Source organism: Pieris rapae, chromosome 16, assembly GCF_905147795.1.
Source record: "Pieris rapae chromosome 16, ilPieRapa1.1, whole genome shotgun sequence".
NCBI lineage: Eukaryota > Metazoa > Arthropoda > Insecta > Lepidoptera > Pieridae > Pieris > Pieris rapae.
In genome coordinates, this window is record NC_059524.1 from 10,144,773 (window position 1) to 10,169,778 (window position 25,006).

Below are 25,006 nucleotides of genomic sequence, written 5' to 3' on the forward strand. Positions count from 1 at the left end.
GACCTAGGGTCTCGACACCGAATGGGACAAAATCATATTCAGAGCCTAGACCCCTGTATTTGCAGACTTTAGCTTTTTCAGCCGCATCACAAGCCGCACCAGCTCTCTTGTTAGTTCCATGAAGATTGGAAATAAACACAGTTTTGCACAACCACCCCACACTTGATACAATAGGTGATAACAGATTGAAGTAATGTTTTATTAACGGTGTACGAATCCTGGGTCATCAGGTGGTAGAAATAATAGAAGATTTGTAGATTACCTTATATTCACCACTTCCGTATAACAATAGACTATGAGCGATATAATAGAATTATAATGAAATTATAATTAAACAATTGAAGAGAGTGCCGACGTCTGGCTATGATCTCGGGGTGTAACTCCCATGACTTAGTTTAATGCAGATGAAGAGAGTGCCTGCGGTCGGTTATACTCTCGGGGCGTGACTCCGACGATTTAGGAAATCGTCCTGCTTATAAGTGATTCAAGTGTATACCATAGCACGTACATACAATGGAAATCTTCACGTTTGTAGCCGAGCATGATGTATGAGCCTTGGCACGTATATAGAGAAACATCGCAAACAACGCTTACAAGACTAAGAAACCTAAATAAACAAAATGTACAGCCTTGGCTCGTACAAACGGTATATATTATGTATTATGTTGTTTGGTTCCGCTTTATGACTGCTTAATATTGACTGAAAAATCCAGCTTTTTTGGCTCTTATTACATATAGCAAAAGTAATGAAGTTATTTTTAGGTGGATTAATAGTTACCTGACTGAAAAAGTTAGTGCCATGTCATCAGCATGACAAGTGATGATGCCTTTATTGTTTTTTGGTATTGCACATTTCATTGACATATACACTCACGGATGTATTCAAACATAACGAACCGGACATAATGCAAACCGAAGACGAATTAAATGAAATCAAAATCATAAATATTGATCAGCAAATGTCTGCACCACTATAACTTGTTACATTGCCAGAATTTAAAAATCTATGAATAAGTACTTAAAGAATTACCGATAAAAGGTATCGTTCTGTTACCACTTACCATGCCTCTGTAACCCAATATTAAGATGAAACAAATATTTTCACACTCTATAGATCATCTATAGATGGTGTCTTTTAATCGCGGATAGTCTGGCTAATGAAAGAAGTTTTATATATTTTGTGGATTATTTTTTTTTAATCTCACTTGATACTTTATTTTATTTTACTATTTTTTGACAATGTATTTCTTTCATCAATATTTGTACGATATTGGCATATTTTCGTCGAGGAGCTTTGGAAGCGTAAAATAAAACCATATCGTAATAATGAAAATCTCTCGTCTAACAAGCGATTACGTATATTTGTCGATAAACGTGTAAAAATCTAAGAGCGAGAACGCATCGTCGGGCCCATTGCTGTGTTTCCATCGACGCAATCACTCGACGGCCGCGGGCCGCAGCTGCTCGCGCGCCTTCCGCTCCAGCGAGTGCGCCTCCGCGGCGCGCGCCACCCGCACCAGCGCCGCGTACTTGTCCTGCAGGGCGCGGACGCGAGCCGCGTGCTCCTCCGCCGCGGCCCGCGACACGCGCTTCAGCTCCACGACGCCCGCCTCGCGCGCCGCCAGCGCCGCCTCGAGTTCGTGCGCGCGCGTCGCCGCCGCCTCGCCGCGGGCGGCCGCCGATTCGGCCTCGGCCTCGGCGCGCGCCAACGCCGCCCGCGCCGCTCGGAGCTCGCCGCTCAGCCGCTCCGCTTCCGCCGCGTTCTTCGCGTCGTCGCCGGGCCCGGCCGCCGAGCGGCCTCGGCGCGCGTCGTCCTCCCCGACCGCGACCAGCTCGCGGCGCAGACGCCTCGCCCGCTCCGCGCGCCGTTCGGCGGCGAGGGCGGCCCGCGCGAGCGCCTCGACGCGGCGCGCGGTCTCGAACGCCTCGCCGCGCGTGCGCCGCAGCTCGGCGGCGTCGATCGCCCTCTGAGCCTCCGCCTCCTCTAGCGCGGCCTCGGCGCGCAGCCTGGCGGCGGTCTCGTCGGCCAGCGCGTCCTCCAGGCGGCGGTCGGGGGGCGCGAGCGTGGCGGGCGGCGGGTCGCGCGGCGGACGCGAGGCGAGCTCGTCCCTCTCTCGTTGCGAAGCGCGAAGGCGCTCTCGCAACGCGGCGTTCTGCAGCTCCAGCATGCGCGTTCGGCGGCAGCGGCCCAGGAGGCGTCGGTTGCGTTCGGCGTGTGCCTCGCGGCGCCACCTTTCGTACATGAGCTGCGCGTGAACCAACGCGAGCTGCTCGGCGAGTTCGCCGGCGCCGGCCGACCTCTTGCCCGAGTACAGATCGGCCAGATAGGCGTCGAGGCGCTCGCAGGGCGACGCCGACTCGGCCCCTCTCTCGCTCTACGAAAGCCGTGTTAATTTAATTTTTAATTTTTATTGTATACATTATATTAAATAGAAAAAAAGTCGTGTGGCGGAAACAAAAACTGGAAACCGTTTTTTTATTTTTTGTATGTTAATTTTGACACGTGATTGTCCTAATTTTGAGGTCCAAATAAAAAAAACTTTGTTTTGCTAGGATTTAGTAGGGAAGGGACAGAGTATGTGATGAATATAAATCTACGTTGAGTCGCACCCACTTGAGTCTGCTCGGCGTCCGGCAGCGAACGGAAGAAGTCCGCGATGAGGAACTCGTAAGGAGCCGGCCAGGTGTCCACCGTCTGCGCGGCCGCCTCCGACGTGCGCGAGCGCAGAGCCGGCGAGCAGGACGAGGCGCGTCTCGCGGGCTTCGCCCGACGCGGGCCCTCGCTGCGGGGCGCCTTCGCGCGAGGGTCCCGCCAAGCGGGCGTTCCGCCGTCGCCCGAGTCCCACGTGGCTTCGCCGGCCGCCCGCTCCGTCAGCTCCAACACCTCGCGGTCCTCGACGTTGAGCGGCTCCGCGTCGCACGCCGCGGCCACGCCGCGACTGGGCTCCGGCCGCGGCACGGCGCCGGCCGGCGGCGGCCCTCCGCCGAACGGCACGGGCGACTCGGCGGCGCGCCTCTCGAGCGCCACGCGGGCCAAGCGCCCCGCGTACGCCTCGCCGCCGGCCGTCGGCGACGTCTCCTTGCGCGGCGGCGACGGCCGTCGACCGATCGCGCGCACGACCGCCGAGTCGTTCGGGAAGCGGAACTGGGTGCGCGCGTCTTTGGCGGGCGTGTTCTCCGGGGTCGCCTCGACGGCCGCCTCGGGCGGCTCGGCACTCTCGGGTTCGGCCGGCAGCGGTGTGTTCGGCGCCGACTCGGCCCCGCACCGGTCGGCGAGCGGAAACCAGGGCTCGGCGCCGGGCCGGAGCGCCGAGGCGGCTCGCGCGGCGTGCGCGCCGGATCCGGGCGCCGGGGAGGCGGGCGCCGGAGATCGGAGGGGCGCCGGAGCGAACGTCGCGGGAGCGCGGTCCTCGGGCGGGTCGCGAGCGAGCAGCGAGAGACGCCGCGCCTCCACCAGCACGTCGTGAAGTTCGACGCGAGCCCACCGCGCCGGGTCGGCCTCTCGCTGCCGCGAGCCGGTGACGAGGTGCGGGTGCAGTCGCACGGACCGCAGGAGGGGCGCGAGGGCGCGTTCGAAGGAGTCTCGGGCGGGCGCCGCGGCGCACTCGGCGCGCAACGTGTCGAGCAACGTGCAGGGGTGGGTGGCGTACAGGGCGTGGAAGAGAGCGAGGCGGGCGAGCAGCAGATGGTCCCGGACGGGCGGCGGCGGGGGAGGCGACTCGAGCGCCGGAGGTCGCAGCAGCGCGTCCGCCAACTCGGGCAGGTGGGCCGCGGCCAGGGCGGGTTCCGCGGGCAGCAGGGCGGCGAGCGAGAGCAGCGCGTGGAGCGAAGCCAGCGGGGAACGCTCCTGACGCGCGGCGCGCATCAGCTCTCGGGCCACGGGGTGCGCCGGCAGGCGGTGCAGCCAGGCGGGACGTCGCGCCACCAGCGGCGCTATGGCGGCGAGGGCCTGGTGGCGGGCCGAGCGGTCGGCACGCAGATGGTCGATGAGCGCGTCGAGCAGGAAGCGCGCGTGGGGTTCGGGCGCGCGGGCGAGAAGGTCGAGGGCGCGCGTGGATCCAGTGCGAGCGTGATAGTTCAGCAGACCGCGCACGAGCCAAGACTCCCGGACGGCCGCAAAGAGCGCGCCGACCACTTCGGGCGCTTCGCGGCCCTCCAGAAGCGCGATCACCTCGTCTGCTTCATATGCCGTCAACATCTCCCACCACCTGATGGGAAAAACAGAATCATTTAAGTAAAGATCAGTTTCGCTATAACATTGACCAACTGCTGCTGACACGGCTCGTGTTCGTATACATTAATAGCTGGAGATCCAATCGCATAATATATCGCGAAGCCCATATGCTGGAAGCTTCGAGAGCAGTGCCACACCCGATCGAAGGCTTTCGCTATGCTCAAACTAACCACTAGCACCTCCCCATTATAGATGGGGAGTTGCTAGTGGTCAACAGGATGATGAGCACATCTCAAGATTATGCAAGGACTTTATAACGAAAAGAACAAAAACAGGTGTTGAAACTCATGATATGGCCCGCACAGTCCCCTGACTTCAACTATATTGAACTATTGTGGGATTAGCTGAATAGACAGGTGCAGTTTATTCCACAAATCAGAAACTTGTGGAATAACCTGCAAGAAGAAATGCAACATTGGAAAAATTAGTGGCCAGGTTGCCGTATCTTTGTGAGGCTCTCTTAATCTCAATTAAAAATAAAGGGGAACACAACAAGTTGAGTCAAAAATTTAAAAATGATATTCTAAATGTCTAAAAATAATATTTAAATAATTATAATGTTTTTTCACTCCCTCAGACTATTACAAAATTTTATAATTATTATTATTTATATTATAAACACGCTAGCAGCTTAAAAAGCTATTGCGCGCGTATTTTGAGATATGGAGAAAATATCTAATCTATTTTTAAGAGTTCAATGATGCACTGATTAGACTTTCCCAAAGCCTATTTCAGTTGGCCACTACCCGATTTGGGAGAGGTTCATTTAGGAATTTGTGTTATGTCGAGAGGTCTCATTTGCTAAGCGTGGCTATTCTATACATTAATAGTGACAACGATGATAAAGATGCGACAGACGACAAGAGCTTAATTATCATTGTGAGCTTGCTTGATAGTTTTAAAATAATCCCACCATCTCGAACCTTTGATTCCACCTGTAGGGCTCCATCTGTTACCTTAGGTCTCTTGTACACATATTTCACAGTCCACTGGCTGGCATGCTGTACACCAGGCATGTAGTTGTAACCATTTCCATAGGTACATAATTAATCATTTATATATTTAATATCTTTAAAATCATAAACCTTTTATTTTTTAGATGTAAGTATTGCTCTTAACACATAATTTACATTAACAGAGACGTCATCAAACATTAGGAAAATAATTACATACAAGCATTTTACTAAAAGAGAGACTATAAACTTTTTCTTTCTTCCTTGACACCCTTCATATTTTTTGGCATCTTATAATCAACATTATGGCTTATCTAGTTAAATAATTCCTGTGTTAATTAAATAAACCTTTTAACCACAACTCTTTATAATCACATTTTGAGTACTGCATTAACCTTTAAATAAAATATTTGACAATTAATATGGTGTTTGTGTCAACTATTCAATTTTTTAATCCCTGAATACACCATCTATAGTTTCTTTATATGATTAAGTCATGCACTGCTTATAGGTGATTGTTACTTGTCCTTTTTAATCTGCTATAAGGAAATGTTTAATTTTTTTAGCTTTATCTTTGCCACACTATTCCCATAACAATAGATTTTACATGTTTCAAAGTTTGAAATATTTAAACTAATTTTATATAGAGTTGCTGTAAAGCTAAAGCTGTAGTACTAGTAGTATAAAAAAAACTTATGATTTTAAGCAGTTCTAAATCGTTTCTATGAATATTTTTTCTTGCAATCTATGTATATACGCAATATACATATAATAATTAATATTTTATACGTCTTTATTGATACGTATAAAAAATTATTGTGTTTCAGCAATATTTGTTTTTCTACACTATTACATACAGTGAAGATTTATAAGTACTGATACTCACCGATCAAATTTTCGGAGTGGTGAACCTCCGTTTATCGCAGCCGGAGGAATTTTGAGCTAATTGCTTTAACGTCAAAATTGAAAAAGAAATATCCACCGTTTTCGCTGTTTTAAGTCCTTAAAGCCAAAAAGGCCGAAGAAAATTTTCAAATTATTTTAACAGAAATGGGTGAACCAATTTATAAGAAAATATAAAACTTTATAATATTTATCGCCTTTTCCAATTTTTATTTAGTCATTTCGATTTTTTTTTCATTTTGACATCAGACATATTGTTAACATGACGGATGTTTTTTTTTCCTAAAGGGTAGGCCAATGTCTTTAGATAAGACACTGCGTGGCAGTTATGCGAACTAATATTAGGTCTTAACTTTTATAGGTATTATATGTATACATATTAGAGATTTTTATGAATTTTTATTTTAATATTGCACCTATATAAATTTAGTTTTTTTTATCTCTCAATCGCTTTGAAATCTCTTCTTATGGGGTCACAGAAGGTACTTTCAAAGCTATTTTTTTCTATCTATTTCAAAGCTACAGCATTTTATGACTGGCCGATGTGCCAGTTATACAACAAGAGTGTCTCGGTGACGTCTCAAACTCGTCCTTCAATAACTTTTTATTCTCGGTTACATCCCCCGGCGACAGCGATGGACAAACTTTTTTTTTTCGAGGGGAAATGCGTTACGCATACCCTCCCACGGCACGGTTGCTTGGTGGTGAAGGCGGTACTCACCAATGTGCATACCCACTAGAACCCCACGCCGCCACCAACAATCGCCCGAGGCAGGACACGGTGACAGCTTAGCCTTGTGTGCATCCAGTCACGCGATCAGCTGTTAAAACTCACGGTCCTCTGATGGTCCTCTCTGTACTCGGTCATGAATGATGTCGAATGGACCTTGGCTCACTAAGGACCATTCACATCGGCCAATTCGCCTTGTTTAATGAGGCTGGGGAGGCAGGGTACAATGCTTGCAGGGATACCTTCTTACGCATACCTTCTTTTAGACGCATGAGCCCCTGTTACCCGCTGAAGCGACTGCGTGCCCAGGATTACACACGGGGTTGCACAGTGCAATGGCGAAGCCGCCGTAGGAGGTGGCCTCCTATGGAGACGTGGATGAGCTGCGGGATCGACTTCCCTGATAAAGAAGAGGCGGAGAGGCCGCCTCTTCTTTATGGCGCATCACGGCTTTGCAGAATCTTTTGAGGATTTCCCACCTGCCGTCACGTATTTACGACCCTCATTAAAAAATACGTGGAAATTACATGTCGCATTAACGGAAAAAATAAGAGAATGATATATTATTTTTAACACGGTTCTGTACTGTACTTTTTGTTACTATCTGGCTCTAAATACGGCTACTAGAATAGTATACTCTTTGTTTTTTTATTACCTGTGAATAGTTATTGTGACCATTTATTACTTCCGCGTAATCTGTGTAAAATTTAAAAATATTGAATACTTAAATTGGGTTTTGGAATATTGACAATCACAATATACAATTGCTTGTAGTTTAACATGTAATTTGTAAAATACTTTATCGATCTTATCTCCGTCTAAGTTATATTAATAAAATCTTGAACTGTATACGATTTCATTAAGTTATTATCTGTACATCGATGTAGTATACTGTAATAATTCCAACCTGTAATTTTAGCACAAATTAGTGTCTTGTTAAATATTAAATCAAAATGTTAAGAGCAATATCTTTAATTTGTGTTGAGGGTAAAATGCTGCGACGTAATGATTTTTTAAAACTTTTTGGTAAGTATAATTTTTAAATAATACTTTTGTTACTAACCAAACATTGTTTAAAGATTAAAAAACTTTTAGGGCAGTTCAGAATATTTCCTAGATATCTAGATATTTAATTACAGAAGGAAATCATTTTTTAGATTAAATTGTTTTGAAAAAATCTGTCTATAAGTATCAATACTTATTATAATTTATTTATGATATGAGTATCAGACAAATAATGTCCTATGAAAAAAAAAACTACCAGATCATTTATCACAGGAAAACATTCTGGCAACCTTAGAATATTATAATATAGTGCAATGCTATTATTATGTATCTAGTAAGTTTTAATATTTATTATTATTATTTATTTCACTACATTTTTCTATCTTAACAGTAATTACTAATACAATAGAATTCCAAATAACTCCCACACCAATTATTCTAGATAAAAACATTAAAAAATTAAAGTTATATTCCCAAATCTACCTATCCATAACTAATAATATACGAAACGACCATATATGAAATATATGGTCAGGAAGAAAGCTTTTTTGCTTTAGAGATCATAGTTATATCTCTTTGGCTATATTGGCTACCTTTTGCTTTGTTGGAATTGATTAATAAATGGATGTGGTCTTTCATCAAAATAATGCTTATAATCACTCCATAATTAAGCAAGTTTGGCTGGTTTGGTTGAAAGAAAATGTTGCACATCTTGTTTTCATCTGCCTCTGTCTTTTCAAAATGCTTTAGGCAGTGTCAGGTTAAGAATAAGAGAAAATTGTCATTTCAACCAAGTCATTGAGCAAAATAGCATGTGGAAACTGTAATAATTAAATTACTCTGAACTGAATGTCTTGTATGATCTAAAATGTATGTATTTCATTTGGCAGGTTCACAACTATCGGTTCACTCAAGTGTAAAGTCTGACACGGTAAGTAAAGTTAACAACAAATTTTGCTATTGTAGTGTGTTTTATATATTTGTTATTTATTATTGTCGATTGAATTTTTATTACAAGCCTACGAGGAAATTGAAGAAATATAGAACGGTATTTGCAGCCATTTATAATGTTTAAAAATATATTATAAGACATAAATTTTTGGATGGGTTATATTTGTTGTCTTCAATCTTTTTAGACAGTAGTCAGCGATGCGAGTACAAAGAATGTGAGACCGGGGACAGAAGACGTTAGACACGCCCCACCCCCTCCGACGCCGCCGCCTCCTCCCTCGCGCTCCAACCGCGCCTTCACGTTCATCACGGCCATCACCTTCACCGCCTCTCTCGCTGGAGTGAGTCACTTTATAATATTTAAGTACTTTTTCTATAAATTGCCATTTGCATTTCCTTTTAAAGTAATTTTTCTAATTCACAGATTTATTTGTATCGGAAGAGAACACACGATAGAGAAGATAAGTTGTCGCAGACGAGTACAGGTCAGTCCGTGAGATAAAGGTGAAGGTGAAGGAGAGGAAGGAAGTTGTTTACAAAAGTGATATGCCTTTTTCTTCGGTCTCGTTTTCAGAAAGTGGCGAGTCGGAAGCGCGACCTTCGTGTTCGCCGGAGCGCGGTGATCAGCTGCCGGCGCACGCGCAGTTCCTGCTCGTGGGCGGCGGCACGGCCGCCTTCGCCGCCATGCGCGCCCTTCGCAGCGCTCGTCCCGACGCGCAGGTGCTGCTCGTGTCGCCCGAGCGGGCGCCGCCCTACATGCGCCCGCCGCTCACCAAGGAGATATGGCGCGAGCCCGACCTCGCCGAGCGCGCGCTGACCCCCGAGCGTCTCACCTTCCGCCAGTGGAACGGCAGACGGCGATCCCTCCTCTACGAGCCGCTCGCTTTCTACACGCCGCCGGAGCGCCTCCGCGACGCGGCGCCGGGCGCCGGCCTCGCTCTGGGCTGGCGGGTCGTCGCCCTCGACCCCGCCGAACGGACCGCCGTGCTGGAGAGCGCCGCCGGCGAGCGCGCCGAGCTCACGTACGACGAGTGCCTGGTGGCGAGCGGCGGCCGCCCGAAGCGGATCGGCGCGCTGCGGGACGCCGCCGCCGCCGGTCGCTCCCTCGCGCTCGGCTCCGTCGACGACGTCGCGGCCCTCGCGCGCCTCCTCGACGGCGGCCGGCGCACGGTGGCGGTGATCGGCGGCGGGCCGCCGGGCGCCGAGTTGGCGGCGGCGCTGGCCGAGCGCGCGCGAGTCGTGCACGTGTACCGCGAGAGTGCGCCGCTGCAGACGTCGCTGCCGCCGAATCTCGCGGCGGAGGCGGCGCGGGCGCTGGCGGCGCTCGGCGTGGAGGCGGCGCCGGGCCTGGAGGTCGTCGGCGCGACGGCGTCGGGCGACCGAGTGCGCCTGGCGACGGCGGCCGGCGGCTCCCTCGAGGTGGACGCGGTGGTCGAGTGCGCGGGCACGGAGCCCGACGTGGAGCGCCTGGCGAGCGCCTCTCGGCTCGAGACGCATCCGACGCTCGGCGGCCTCGTGGTGAACGCGGAGTTGGCGGCGCGGTCGGGCCTCTGGGCGGCCGGCGACTCGGCCTGCTACTACGACGCGGCTCTGGGCCGGCGGCGTCTCGACCGCCACGATCACGCGGTGGCGTCGGGCCGCCTCGCCGGCGAGAACATGGCGGGCGGGCGCCGGCCGCGCGCCTACGAGCACCGGAGCATGTTCTGGAGCGACCTCGGCCCCGAGCTCGGATACGAGGTGACGCTCGGCGGACGCGACGGCCCCGCTCGCGTTTCGGCCGCCGGCTCATCGAGGTTTCGTTTTCAGGCGATAGGTGAGATCGATTCGAAGCTGCCGACCGTCGCGGTGTTCTGCGAGGACGCCGTGCGCGAAGCGAAGGGAGCGGCGACGACGGCGGACGGCGCGGAGGCGCGAGCGGAGGGCGCGGCGGCGGGAGCGGACGGCGGCGTGCGGTACGAGCGCGGCGTGGTGTTCTATCTCCGCGAGAGCCGCGTCGTGGGCGTCCTTCTGTGGAATCTCTTCAACAGAATGCACGTCGCGCGACAGGTTCTGGCGCGGGGCGAGTTCGAAGACTTGTTCGAGGTGGCGAAATTGTTCTCGTTGCACGAGGAAGACTAGGCTAATAATTTTAATCTGTAAATAGACCTCAACTTGGCCACTTTCTTATTTCCCAATACACGACGAGTGGCTTATAATAAATAAGAAACAGAAATATACCTTTCGAATAGTGGACTGTTGTTATTCCTTTCTCCTTTGGTAAAATCAATACCTGATACTGTTCTTTTCAATGTGTTGCCTTTACATCTGAAGTTACTCACTCTTACTATGCCGTCACTTCCTGGTAAAATCTTGAATTATATTATTATAATATAATTCAAGATTATAGAAATATATTATTATTTAGACTTCGGACAGCTAGGCCCATGTATATTAAGGGGCAGAGGGGTGAGGAGGCGGGGAGAGATTAGTTCTTAATTTTTTTTATGTACCTATGTATAAATAAATAAATAACTATAATAACTATGTACATAAAGAAGCAAAATAAAAACCAGCAAAGTAAAACCTCCAATAATTCGATACGCATGAATTGAAAACAATACGCAATAACAGAAAAAAACAAATCTCCGCAAATATTTAACACATTTAACAATTAACTCAACAAAAAAAAATTTACACCTGGTACACACACCGAGCTACAGCACGCGTCAACAAGAGTCATAAATTCCTGAAGTGGTGCCATAAATACATATAATAGAAAGTCATTATTGTGCAATTGTTTTCTAAGAAACAGTGAAACAGGTGGCTCGCAAATATTGTTGTCAGCATTTGCCTTTGAAGTCGAAAATGTAATATGCTGACGCCATAATAGAAAATATCATAGAGACACAGAGCGATAGGCGCCTGCCTAATTTACGTTTTATCGTTCGCGAAAATAATTATTTATTTAATAAATTCAATAAATTAATGATTTTTATTTTATATTTTTGATATACGTTACGTTAATTCCAGTAATGCTTTAAAAGCTTTTTGATTTTGTATAACGTTCGTTTTATTCGTTCGATACGTGATGTCTGTCTGTGAAGCACATCATTTGAATTATATGCGGCCCTGAAAAGGGCCTTTTGTTGTAATAATAATATAATATTATTATTTAGTAGCGGCTACGCAAAATTAAAAGTACGCTCGCCGCGAATGCGTCTCGCCAGTTGGATGTCCTTAGGTATGAGGAAGTGTAAAATTAAGAATATAAGTACGTATATATAATGTCGTAAAGAGGTCTGATCCGTGATCCCGTCACAGGCGCATGTCGGATCTGGTTTAAGATTAAACCTATTTAGGTAGCTAGCAAATGGTGCGTGACCCGTCACCACCTGCACGAGTCCCGGAACAGGCCTCCTATATTTAACAAACCTATATGCTAAATCCACGTGTGGAAAGAAAAGTTTTGTTACAGATGCTTGGGTACCCTCAGCATATCTAGTCTGCCACATTCTTATTGAGTTTACACGGAGTTTTCGCTATTATATTTTCGCTATTATATTATCATATTGAGGTCTAGTTTTAAGTCGCAGTGCAGCCTCCCTGGCCAACTCATCTGCCCTCTCATTGCCTTGAAGGCCGCAGTGCGCCTTGATCCAGTATAGCTTGACTATTTTTTTATTTATTTGAACCGCCTGGTCTCCACGATCAAGGGGTGCAACGACCTCCCGCTTACCACCGACTCCAGCACCGACCTGGAGTCGGAGTAGATAGCGTAATCTCGTTCAGTGCTACCCCTTATATGCCTTGTGGCTGCTGCCATAGCCAACGCCTCTGCTTGGAAAGCCGTGCAGTACGACGAAAGCCTCAGTTTTTGGCATTTAGTTTCGGTACCGCTCTTCCAACAGGAAAAAGCAGCACCGACCAAGTCCTCCATTTTGCTTCCGTCGGTGAATATTTGTGCGACGGTTTCCGCGTTTGCCGTGATTTAACTCCTTTCAGGTCGTCAGGTACTGCAAGACCTCTCTTTATCTCGTATAGTCTTGCATTCTCCTTTACACGCAGGTCGATTGGGAGCAGCCCCGCAAGCAGTATCACCGAGTTCAACGATGCGGTGCGATATGCCCTACATATTTTGGCCGCGAACCCTCGCTGGACAGAGTTGAGTCGCTTTTTAATATGAACTTTGTCCGCGGCGGACGCCCAGACGCTGGCCGCGTACAAAATGACCGGCTCCACCACTGCTACGTATATCGTTCTCACTACCTCGGGGCCTAGTCCCCACCCGACCTTTGTTGCTTTTACGACCTGTTTGTAGATACCGATAGCCTTTTTTGTCACTTGGTTCACATGTTGACAGAACGTGAGTTTGTTGTCGATCGTGACTCCAAGGATCATCTGCTTTTTCTATCTGTTACTCCATCATCAGCTTTATTTCCTTAATTTCTTTTGATTGCCTTTTACTCTTCCTCGTCCCCTCCTGACTTACATCACTGTTCTTACTAATTTCCTCTCTCAACTCTTCTAACTTTTTTGCGTTTGCCTCCATTGTCTTTAATATTCCCTTCTCCATTTTCTTGAGCTGTTCCCCAAGCTTATCCGAATTGAAGGGTTCCTGGGTGTTTGATATATACACGGGTTGTTCCTCTTTTCTTTTCTCCTTTCCTTGCCTGTCCTGATTCTCCCCTTCGCGAACCAACTCGCACAGCCTCTTGACTGAGGTCGTTACAGCTGCCTTAATTTCGCCCTTTAGATTCCTCGCAGCATCAAGCTGCGGTAGCGCGCTCTGTTGAAGGGCTAATGCTTCTGTGGCCCTTGTCTTATAGATTCTGCCCCTTTTCCCACTTTCCCCAGCTTGCGTCATAGACGCCTCTATCTCTCCAATACTTTTTCTGACCACGGAGATCGAAGCGAGGGCGGGCGGCTGTACAGGGGCCGCATCCGGCTGACTCTCTCTCTCCGCAGAGCTTGGGGCGGTGGCTGGCATCTTGACTGGTGTTCGTATGCCGAACATACCCTGCGCGTCCTATTTATTATCGGTTGGGGTCTCGTAGGCCGTAGGTCGTCAATATAATAAAATCAATTGAATATACTTAAAACTATAATCTATTCCCAAAAGGGTAATAAATTAATTAATATACGTTGGTCATAAGTTATTTTTATAAGATTAAGATATTTTGGTTCTAAAAGCGGTCAGTTACTTATACTATGCTATGCTAGGGTCTATCCCCAATAGGGTGATAGCCGTGTCAAACTTAATAAGTGCTTACAACAGTGCTTACAACTAGTGCCTTCACCCAAAAGAAAGAGGACAGTCAATAATTAGGTCAGTGATATACTTAAGATTAAAGCTAGCTTGATTGCAACAATATACGGGTCAATTTATAAAACTGAAATTCTAATAGCCAATACGAACTAAAACTAATTGGTACGCCAATAGAACGGTAGTCAATATAGATATAGGATATAGTTAAAATGTTTTGGGGTCATGATAATAGATGGCGCCAGATGGAAAATAGATGTTATACAAACGCGATATTGTTACATGGCAACAACGACGTAAGACGTCGATGATTATCTATTACGTCTTCGACGGTTAGGTTAGGTTAGGTTAGTTTTTTTTTTTTTTTTTTTTTTTTTTTTTTTTTTGCACCTAATAGGCCTACCTCCCCCGGCTAATTTATCGCCGGGGCCGTTGGCTAAGCTAAACTTCCTTCCTTTCTCGCATCCGTCCTCTTAATAATTGACAACACAGTAGTAATTTTTATTAGGTTTTGCACAGATCAAGATTCAATTACAACTTTATTTCTTTACAATATTTCAACTTATCTAATTTTCTTCTCATTTCTATCCTGAGACGTGGCCCGCGAGGCGGGCGGCCTTTACTTCTCCGTAAGTATCATCATAATACCCATTAGCAAGTGGGCGCCGGCCGCCTCGCGGTCCCCGCCCCGGCCTTTCTTTCATTAATTTCCTTTCTGTAATTTTTGAACTACAGTCCTCCAGCTGCGATCCGTTGCAAGTCAGCGTGTCGGGCAGTCCCCCAAGATTGATTGCCACGCCTGTAATCCGCTCCAGGTCGCACCTGGAGGAGTCAAAGATGAGGCATTCTCTAATTAGGTGTGTATAGATGGCCAGGGCAACCTCCGGGTTCGCCGTAATAGCTACGCAGCAGGTATTCACAGCGAGTCCTTCGGCACCCGGGACCTTCCTCGGTTTGGATCTTCCAGCGGCACTGATGAGCTCCGCCCTTGTTATTGGCACTTCATCAGGGCTTTTACCCCGTGAGCTGCAAGTCTTTTCCTCTTCCGCTCTCCTTAATATTTGGTTGATGTCATCATCGAACTCAAGATTTTTAGGCGGGAGGAATTTCTGTGTCAGCAGCTGCACCGGTTCTTTGAAGTTCCATGCACTGCCCTTTTCTGTACGCGTGGATTCCTCCCAGTCTGCGTTTTTTGTTTTGCGGGTCGCTTTGTCGTCTCTGATATTGTTTGCGCCCTCGGCTTTTTAACAATACGCGTAGCTCAGCCTCGCCGCTTTGTCCCACCCCTGTCGGGTTGGGCAGCTCTGGCTGAAGGCTCCGTGCTCTGCGTCTCTTCCCTTGATATCTTTGCAGTTAACGCAGCTGGGAGGCTTCCCTTCCCCGAGGATCTGGCAATCGGCCCTCATGTGGGCTCCTCCACAGTGACTGCACACCTCTGTCTCTTTTTTACAGAGTCTGCGGGTATGCCCATACCCCAGGCACATCGTACATTGGACCAGAGGGGATTGGTCCTCTACCCAAACCCTCTGCAGGTCCACGTGTATTCTGCCAGCCGATGTCAGAGCTTGCCAGAGTTTAGGCGTGACCTGCAGGACCACGTGGCTCTCCAGAGGGTTTCTTGCCTTCCTTCTGTACTTTTCCACTATGTTTAGTTCTCGTTCCTCCAGGTGCGCAGTCACGTGTTTGTTCTGGTTCTTTAGGGCCCGGGCAATATCCTCGGTGGTGTTGCAGGTCAGTAAATTTGTTATTTTCACGAGAGGGTTTTTGTTTGATGTGTCTTTTACCTCCATCTCTCTACTCAGTTTTTCTTTAAGTTTTCTTCTCTCTTCCTCTGTCCTGCAACCCACCACTACCTTTCCATCTCTCGCTTTTCTTATTTTTTGCACTTGCCAACCTTCCTCCTTCGCGTTGAGCAAGTGCCGGATGTTCTGCACCGTTTCCTCTGCCGTGTCGGTCGCGTTTTTCGGCGCCACCACGACAGAGTGCAGTGCAGGTTTGTGACCCGGGCCCTCTGTGCTGTTTTTTCCCTGACTGAGATTTTCTTTTGTCGCTTCTGCGTATGACTTCATTTGCATTTCCCATATGTTTTGCCTTTCTTTTTCTTTCATTTCTTTCTCCTCGAACTCTTTTCTAATCTCAGTCAGGATACCTTCATCTTTCTTTTTTGCCAAATCCTCTATGTCTTTCCTAAATTTCTCCAACTTACTATTTTCTGCCTCCAGTCTTTCAATTTGCGTTTCTAATCTGTTGTATATTTCGGTTTCTTTGTCTTTTCCTTCTGTCATTTTTGTTGAAGTTTTTGTTGAAGTTTTTGTTGGGCCTCCCGCCAGCTCCACTTCGGCTTCCTTTATGAGTTGGTACAGCCGCTTCACAGCTGACTGTACCCCTATCTTTATTTCTGTTTTGATATTGCGGGACTCCGCCAAGTGGGCCATTGCCTTGAGGTAGCAATTTTTTGCTTCTCTTTCCCTGGCTTGAGCGGGAGCAGGAGACTTACCTGCTCCTCCCGCCCCAGCCAGAGGATCTTCTTTTGCTGCCTCAGGGGCCCGGCTGGAGGCCGCCTCCCACTTATCTATACTGCGCCTGATAGCAGGTGCCGTTTGTTTGCATTTGGGTGGAGTGCGAATGCCCAACATTTCGCCTATTAGGATTGTCACGTGAAATTAAATAATTTAGCCTAAGGTCTACTCCCAATAGGGTAGTAGCCGTGTCAATTTTAGTAATATTCTTTTAAACAATAATTATCTTAAACTATACTTAATCTAAGGCTACTCCCAATAGGGTAGTAGCCGTGTCAATTATAAAATGTACGAATACGACGAGGTTAGGTTAGGTTAGGTTAGGTTAGGTTAGGTTCCCCCCCTCCGCGGACGAATTTACCCGCGGCTCCTAGGCTTGTCGTGCCGGGGGGGCTTAGTACCTGGAACGATTGCAGCAATGCCGTCGTAAAGGGGAAGCAAATAAGGAGGTATAGGCTGGCCTTCACTTCGAAGGCTAGTCTCTGGAGAGGGCATCAGCGCCCAGCGGAAAAGATTTCCGTGAGCCCTTAGCAAGCTGGAGAGATCATTTGATCTCAAAGGTGAAACTGAGGGACTTTTACTTATTCGACGTTCCCGATTGGTGTTCTTTGGAGTGTGCCGGAGGCGGCCAGGGAGGGGGTCTGCTTCATAGCGCTACTGCGTTCTTGACTCTGGGCCTCATCTGCTCTCGACTCTTTCTTTTCTAAGAAACGTGCTAGATGCGGTGTAGCTACATGCCACGCGAACTTGCGGGGTGCAAACAATAATCTCGGGAGAACCAATATTAAATCTGGTGTTGTTGTTGTCTTCTTGGGCCAAAGTGCAGTGGAACGATGGATAGCCAGCGGAACCGGCAATTATTGGATATACCTTTTGGCGATATAGTCAGCGTATAGCGGCGAACGCTCGAATACTCTTCAGCTTGTGATTGTTCTGTGTTCAATTGAAGGAGAGGCCTTATTGGGCAACAAGAGGAAGGAAACCTTGATACAAAAATCCCCTAACGTTCGGCGCTGATGAGCGTGGCGTCGGACACCTAATCCCCTCTATGAGGAATTGAGGTCGTTGACGGGCAGGTCAATGCCTAGCGCCAAAAAACAAAAAAAAAAAAAAAAAAAAAACGCGTCCCCGGTTCCCTCCGGAGTGACGGCGAGGACTCGCTACAGCTCGGGCACTCGGCTGCGGTACATGGGTCTTAAAGAGGGCCACAGGGGAGCGGCCCCTGGTCAAATAAAAGCAAGCATGAGTTCGAATACACGTTTAACTACCCCAGGTGGGTTAAATCCCACCCATGGCGATGCCATGGCTCAGCCCCACCGTACTCTGGGGGGGGGCAAAACTCATGAGGAAGAGAAGGATGAGGAGAGAAGAGTGGTAGGATGTGGTGATGTGAAGGAGAACACAAGGGACGGAGGCGAGATGTCTAACCGGAGTACGCCCGTCCCACTCAAAGATTGTAGAGTTATGCTGGTGCGAACTCCACTACCCATATTGAGTCCAAATAACAGCACAGGAGACCGTGAAGTTGAGGCCATTACTGCCATAGGAAAAAATGTCGGACGACAAGTGATGGAGGCCAGCCTGGAGACGAGCTGTGAGATGCTCAGCGCTGACGTATCGTTTACCTCCATCAACTCACCACATGTACAAGGGCGACCGGCGCGATTTTTTCGTCGGAAAAGAAGGAAGGAAGAATGCAGCTCTAGCGACGCTGGAACCCCTCACTCGACGAGAAAGTCGCGGGCTGCATTAAGTAAACTCCAACGAGTAGAACGGGAGAAGAGGGTTGAAGCAGAACTACTAGAGGCGACCCCCAGTCCCCCAACAAAAACTGGAAGCACAGCGCAAACCGAACGTCACGCTGATCCAAAGGTGAGGATTGAGGCCAGTCTCGCTGCAGTGGAAAAAGTCGCCCGACACTCGAGTAACCTGAAGGGCACTTTTGTCTCAGCGCTAAAACAGGCGGTAACCTCGATCCGTAGAGACGCCGAAGAGCTAGCTGACCGTACAGTCAGCGAGGAAACGAGGGCGCTCCGGAACGAAAATGAGAGACTTCGTGGACAGGTGGAAGCACTTCAAAAAGAAATGGCTGAGTTGAGAACCCTGATACAAGAGTGCTCAAGGAAACCGGTGCATAAAGAGCCATTACGGACTTCTTCACCATCTTCGCAGCTACCACAACTCTTAGCCGAGCTGGAAGGTCGTTTAATGAGGCAAATGGGCGAATGTCTTAGCGCGAGACTCGCAAACCTGGAGCCTCGATTAAATGCGGAACCGAAAATTCGGCCACCATTAGCCGCGGATCCGATTCCAATTGAGGACTCTACGACAAAGAGCATAGAAGAACACTCGATAGGGGAGAAGAGAAAATCTAGGAAAGGAAAGAAGCTGCGGGCACCTGATGCTAACAATGCACCCGATGCAGTAAGTGCGCAGATCCCACCAACCCAGAGCAACCCAGAGGCAAACTGCGAGCAAGAGTGGATAACAGTGCAAAGTAAGCGTAAACAGGCCAAGAATACCCCAACCGCTGCCATCGTAAAGCCCGCGGCTACGACTACTCAACGGCCACGAGCAAAGCTGAGAGCCCCGAGATCCACGGCCGTTGTGCTTACAATCACCGAAAAAGAACAGACCTACGCCTCTGTATTACGGGAGGCAAAGGAAAAAATTAAACTAAGTGATTTGGGCATAGAAGCCGTCAAATTTAAGCGGGCGGCGACGGGAGCGGTGATACTAGAGCTACCCGGATCACGCAGTGGAGACAAGGCCGATGCCCTTGCTAGTAAACTGAAAGAAATCTATGCTAGCGGGGTGAGCGTGTCGAGGCCGGAGAAGTGTGCCGAGGTACGAGTGGCCGGCCTCGATGACTCTGTAACGTCGGACGATATCAAAAAGGCGATAGCGGAGATTGGGGGCTGCAACCGCGAACAAGTAATAGTGAGTGAGGTTCGGCCAGACAGAACTGGATTGTTTGGAGCCTGGGTTCGGTGTCCAATTCTTGCGGCCAAGAAAATCACCGAGGGACGACTACTCATAGGCTGGGTCGCAGCAAGGGTAACCTTACTGGAACGCAAGGAAATAAGGTGCTACCGGTGCCTTCAAAGTGGGCACGTAGCCAGCCGGTGCACGTTTGGCGCTGATCGTAGCAATCTCTGCTACCGCTGCGCACAACCAGGCCACCGGGCCGCGACTTGCGAGGGCAAACCCGTGTGCGTCCTTTGCACGGAAGCGGGCCGAAAGGCAGACCATCGGCTAGGGAGCGCTAAATGTCCGGCCCCTAGCGCCAAAGTTGCTAGAAGAGAGACGCCGCGGCACAACATGGTTCCGACCGGGTCCGCCCCACCGGACGGGGCAGCAATGCTTACAGATAAAATCGTAAATGCCTAGCACGGTACGGTTCCTCCAATGTAACCTCAACCACTGTGCCAATGCCCAGGATCTTCTGACACAAAGCATGGCACAGTGGTCCATTAATGTTGCAATGGTGTCAGAACCATATATCTCAGAGCTGAGGACCGCTTCAAATTGGATTGTGGATACGGAAGGCCTCGCAGCCGTTATACTCGACGGGGACCAGATGGCACTTGCGGGACCGCACCTAAAGGGTCGCGGGTGTGTCGCCGTCCGAGTCTCGGAGAATCTGGTAGTAATAAGCGCCTACTTTTCACCCAACAAGACACTCGCCGAGTTCGAGCGGTTTTTAGTCGAGATAGGCTCACTGGTAGATTGGGCCCGACCCCACGAGGTAATTGTCGCCGGTGACTTCAACGCAAAGTCGACTGCGTGGGGGACGCTGGATGACCGTGGACGAGGACAGGCCTTGTTACGATGGGCCGCAATGTACAATTTGACAGTATTAAATAAAGGCTCCGAGCACACGTGCGTACGCAGAGCGGGAGGCTCTATCGTTGATGTCACTTTTGCGAGTTCCTGTCTTGCTCGTCGCGTTGAAGATTGGGAGGTTATGACAAAGGTAGAAACACTGTCGGACCATAGATACATCCAATTCCGTATCCCTCCATTGTCGTCTGCTAGATCGGCTGAGCAGAGTCTCATTCCGTCTGAAATCGGCCCTAAATGGTCGCTGAGGTCGTTGGATAGAGTCGTGTTCGAAGAGGCGACAATAGTTAAGTCCTGGTGTTCCAGCCGCACTAATGCTGATATAGAAAGTGAAGTTCGGTGGCATGCAAAAGCGTTAGCAGACCTATCAGAGGCGTCAATGAGACGCGTACGAATTTTGAGGCCGAGGGATAAAGTTTACTGGTGGTCTGACGAACTAGCTGGTCTTCGATCAATCTGTGTGAGATCGCGGAGGATGTTTACGCGGTACAGGCGCCGACCGCTAGCACGTCGCAGTCAAGATGAAGAGGAACGGCTATACGTAGACTATCAAGCTGCAAAAAAGGATCTAAGGGTAGCAATAGCAAGGTCCAAAGAAAATGCTTGGAATGAGTTTCTTAACACGTTGCAACAAGATCCCTGGGGTCGCCCCTTTCGACTTGTAATGAGCAAATTGCGACCCCGGGCGCCGCCACTGACGTCCACCATGCAACCTTCGCTTCTTGACTCGGTGGTATCCACCCTGTTTCCACGTGGGAATGGGCGTACACCTACCCCAGCGCATCCGTACTCGATTCCAAGCGAAGAGTCAATACGCGTGACGCCTGAAGAATTAGAAGCAGCATTGGCAAAGGTCGCCGCTAAAAACACAGCTCCAGGCCCTGATGGCATTCATGGCAAGGTGTGGGCTCTCGCCCTTAAGGACGAAGAATTGGCGTGGAGGTTCTGCAGTTTGTTGACGCAAATCATGCAGAAGGGAGAGTTTCCCTCCGCCTGGAAGACTGGGAAATTAGTGCTGCTAAAGAAGCCCGGAAAAATCGAAACATCCCCTTCTGCTTACCGCCCAATCGTATTGTTGGATGAGGGTGGCAAAATCTTGGAGCGGATCATGGCTAAAAGAATAAATAGACATCTAGAAACCATCGGACCAGATCTGCACAGTGCTCAGTTTGGCTTCCGGCGGTCGCGGTCTACTGTGGACGCAATCGCAGAGGTGCGAGAAATCAGCGAGGAGACCACGGAGCAGGGTGGAGTTGTACTGGCGGTGTCCCTTGACATCGCCAACGCCTTCAACACCATTCCTCACGAGGCTGTTCTGCGAGGCTTAGTACATCATGGGATACCGTTATATCTCCAGAGGCTAGTAGAATCGTACCTGTGCGATCGTAAAATTGTGTTCCCGGGTAGGGATTCTTGGAGAAGCTACCGAGTCACATGTGGTGTACCTCAAGGGTCCGTTCTGGGGCCCCTGCTTTGGAATATAGGCTACAATTGCATCATTAAGACATCTCTGTCTATAGGTGTTAGGGTCATTTGTTACGCCGACGATACCTTGGTTGTGGCATCTGGCAGTTCCTACGTCGAGGCGAGCCGTCGCGTAACTGCTGGGGTAGCTCAAGTCGTAGCGCAGATAAGACACCTCGGGCTGCGTGTCGCGCTGGAGAAGTCCGAAGCGATCTGTTTTCACGGCCCGGGGCGAGCGCCTCCAGCGGGTGAGTTAAGTGTGCTAACCCTACCCATATAAGCTTTGCTAGCACTAAACCAAATGTAGGTTGTGTGTCAGCAACAGCGAATACCTAGTAAGTAATTTTTAATGTATAAATTGGTAAGCATATAGAAGTTAAGTTGATTATTGTTTAGTTCTTAATTAAGTGCTGTCACTCTGTGCATTTTAATAAATTATTTTTAAAAGAAAAGTCCGTTGCCGTTCCTTTACTGGCGCAGCCGGTAGGATCTCCATAGTTGCCGGGAATAACTTATACGTGTTTCATTGTGAAATAGTGTTAATATTTGCCGGGTAACGTACGTTTTAACGTTTTAACGGAGATCGCCGAACAAATAAATAAGTCAAGGACATCAAGGCATCGGTGGAGGAGCAGCCAAGAACTAGCAGTATCCCGGAGGAGCATGGGCAAGATTACAGGACTGTGAGTAAAACTTTTCACTTCCCGTGACTTTCTTTGTTTTCCTCTTGTATTAATTATACGTAAATATTTCGGATTAGAAAACGCCGGAAAAATATTTTTATTAAACAATCTAAATTTTGTTAATAAATTTTTAGAAGTTAGGATTAAACAATTATTATTATTTATTTTTTTATTATTATTATTATTAAAATATACGTATTTTTTTTTTTTACCTCAAAATGGAAAATATAGTAAGAGTACCTGTAGAAATGGTAAAAATTATTCCTGTTTTTGATGGTGATTCTAGATTATTACCATTATTCATTAAGAAATGCGAATACATTTTACAGACATTTCAAGGTGGCAATTTGCAAAATGAATATCTGTTTCATGTAATTACTAGTAGATTATCCGGGGACGCCGCGAATTTAGTTGGAGAGAGGGAACAAATAGATACTTGGGAAGATCTGAAATTGTTATTAAGCCAACACTTTGGCGATCCAAGGTCAGAAGATTGTCTAGCTATGGAACTAGATTCTTTAAAAAAGAATAGGAACGAAAGTTATTTAGATTTTTGTCACCGTATTCAACATTTAAGGAGTATTTTATTCTCAAAGATAAATGGTACCGTAACTAACTCGGAAATAAGACAGGCTAAACAAGTAATATATAATAATGTAGCTTTGAATGTCTTCTTATTCAATTTACCCGCTTATCTTGTGAGGTTGGTAAGGTTGCGTAATGTGAATACTTTAGAAGATGCTTTAAAAACTGTTTTAGAAGAAGAAAATTTCCAAACAGTTTATGATAATAAAAATTCTAGGTCGAATCAAAATTTTAGACCTAATTTTAATAATTTTAATTCATTTCAAAATAGAAATTCTCAGCCGAGACGATCAGGTTATTTTAATTTTTCAAATAATGATGTACAGATGAATTCCAATGTTTCAAATTATAGAAATAATCCAGTAAATTCCACTAATAACTCATTGCAATCTAGAAATAATCAAAATCATTACAATAATTATAACACAGTATCAAGGTCGCCAGTTCGACAGTCGTCGACACAGCAGCGTCAGCATTCTACGAACAATGCATCGCAATATCAAACGTCACCCATGCCATCGACCTCTAATACTGATGTTACAATGAGAACAGCCAGTTCAAGACGTGTTAATTTTACCGATACAGATAATATGCAACCATCATGTTCATATAATTTTGAATCGAACCCGACTAGTTCGAATCATGAACAGATCGGAAATTTTTTTATGATAGCCTCAATGATACCGAAAAAATAAAAATAAATTGTACAAAATTAAATTTACCTCATATAGTTATACCTGAATTAAATGCCGTTTTTATGATAGATACGGGGAGCACTAGGTCTTTTATTAGCCCAGACCTAGCTAATATTTTTTTTCAAAAAGATAAACATGTTGAGCCATTCGAAGTAATTAGTACTCACGCATCGAGTGTTCATAGTGAAGTGGTTTATATAAATTTACCTAAGATTTTTAAAAGTCAGATAAAACATAAATTTTATGTATACAGCGTGGATAGTAGGTATGACGGGTTAATAGGTAGCGAATTATTACAAACTTTAGGCGCTTCAGTTGACATGGAAAACTTAGTCTTGTCTACAAAAAATACGCGAATACCAATAAATTATTCACCTCCTATGAGGGAAACGTATATTTTGCCGCCTCGTTGTGAGTATAGAGTTTCATTACCAGTTAATTTAACAAATGGATATGCCATTTTGAACTTCATAGAATTCCAAAAAGGGATTAGGATGCCTACAGCTTTGGTAAACTGTATAAATGGTTTTGCATCAACCATTATACAAAATGTTACAGAGGCTGAACAAAAATTAGTTGTGACGGCACCGTTCAGAGTAGAACCGTTTGATGTGGCTTGTTTAAATACAGATCGAGGAACAAATTTAAATTTTTTAAATCATTGTCAGGTTGACAAATTATTAGATGATAATTTAAAGAAGTTAAGATTGGAGCATATGAATGATGAAGAAAGGAATATGATTGAGAAAATTTGTAAAGAGTATAAAGATATTTTTTATTGTGAACATTTACCGTTAACTTTTAGTAACGAAGTGAAACATGTGTAGAAGAATTAATGTTAATAAAGAATAATTACAGTTTATGTTTTCAACATCAAATACGAATTGAGAAGCTAAAAATCCAGAAGATTATGAACAATAGCTGGCTGATATTCACAGCAGACAAAATAATTTTGACGGAACACTGCAGAAACGACATACATCGATTCAGTCTACTGGGGACATACATCGTGACGCCAAGTCAGCGCTGCAGCATGCAAATTGGCAGAATGATTTTCGGTGAATCAAGCAATGTGTCTGATGTAAATATGCAGTTGTCACTAGCAGTGATTCCTGAACTTCAACAGGATATAGCAACATTAGATAAAAGGATAGATTTAACAAACGTGGATTTTAGTGATGTAAAAGAAATCTTAAATA

The 25,006-nt window shown here is 47.1% G+C and overlaps 3 protein-coding genes across 4 annotated transcripts; 1 reads left to right on the forward strand and 2 right to left on the reverse strand.

The window, feature by feature from the left end:
• Positions 1-1,321: 1,321 nt before the first annotated feature.
• LOC111000914 (hamartin) lies at positions 1,322-6,326 on the reverse strand. 2 transcript variants are annotated; one of them, XM_045631693.1, is made up of 3 exons: positions 6,074-6,326; positions 2,611-4,208; positions 1,322-2,375 (listed from the first exon to the last, which is right to left on the reverse strand). In XM_045631693.1, the coding sequence occupies exons 2-3, from the start codon at positions 4,196-4,198 to the stop codon at positions 1,342-1,344; spliced, it is 2,622 nt and encodes an 873-aa protein (XP_045487649.1). In that variant the 5' UTR covers positions 4,199-4,208; positions 6,074-6,326; the 3' UTR covers positions 1,322-1,341. The 2 variants fall into 2 exon arrangements, with proteins under 2 accessions (XP_045487649.1, XP_022126209.1); XM_022270517.2 differs by having other exon boundaries at positions 2,615-4,208; positions 6,074-6,324.
• Positions 6,327-7,518: 1,192 nt separating this feature from the next.
• LOC111000912 (apoptosis-inducing factor 1, mitochondrial) lies at positions 7,519-11,006 on the forward strand. The gene is made up of 6 exons (XM_022270516.2): positions 7,519-7,846; positions 8,716-8,756; positions 8,962-9,117; positions 9,201-9,261; positions 9,351-10,513; positions 10,583-11,006. The coding sequence occupies exons 1-6, from the start codon at positions 7,774-7,776 to the stop codon at positions 10,892-10,894; spliced, it is 1,806 nt and encodes a 601-aa protein (XP_022126208.2). The 5' UTR covers positions 7,519-7,773; the 3' UTR covers positions 10,895-11,006.
• Positions 11,007-13,169: 2,163 nt separating this feature from the next.
• On the reverse strand, positions 13,170-16,654 carry LOC123689886 (protein BCAP-like). The gene is made up of 2 exons (XM_045631784.1): positions 15,542-16,654; positions 13,170-13,370 (listed from the first exon to the last, which is right to left on the reverse strand). Exons 1-2 carry the CDS (start codon positions 16,652-16,654, stop codon positions 13,170-13,172), a joined length of 1,314 nt encoding a protein of 437 aa, XP_045487740.1.
• Between the last annotated feature and the right edge of the window lie 8,352 nt (positions 16,655-25,006).

What these genes read in the sequence shown, in the direction of transcription:
- LOC111000914 (XM_045631693.1), bottom strand. Translation starts at nt 4,198, where the DNA reads ATGTTGACGGCATATGAAGCAGACGAGGTGATCGCGCTTCTGGAGGGC. An exon ending in CGCCGAGCAGACTCAAGTGG is followed by an intron (nt 2,376 to 2,610) that starts GTGCGACTCAAC and finishes CGGCTTTCGTAG; the next exon opens with AGCGAGAGAGGGGCCGAGTC.
- LOC111000912 (XM_022270516.2), top strand. Translation starts at nt 7,774, where the DNA reads ATGTTAAGAGCAATATCTTTAATTTGTGTTGAGGGTAAAATGCTGCGA. An exon ending in TGATTTTTTAAAACTTTTTG is followed by an intron (nt 7,847 to 8,715) that starts GTAAGTATAATT and finishes TTCATTTGGCAG; the next exon opens with GTTCACAACTATCGGTTCAC. An exon ending in TCACCGCCTCTCTCGCTGGA is followed by an intron (nt 9,118 to 9,200) that starts GTGAGTCACTTT and finishes TCTAATTCACAG; the next exon opens with ATTTATTTGTATCGGAAGAG.
- LOC123689886 (XM_045631784.1), bottom strand. Translation starts at nt 16,654, where the DNA reads ATGTTGGGCATTCGCACTCCACCCAAATGCAAACAAACGGCACCTGCT. An exon ending in TACACGTGGACCTGCAGAGG is followed by an intron (nt 13,371 to 15,541) that starts GTTTGGGTAGAG and finishes TCAAACACCCAG; the next exon opens with GAACCCTTCAATTCGGATAA.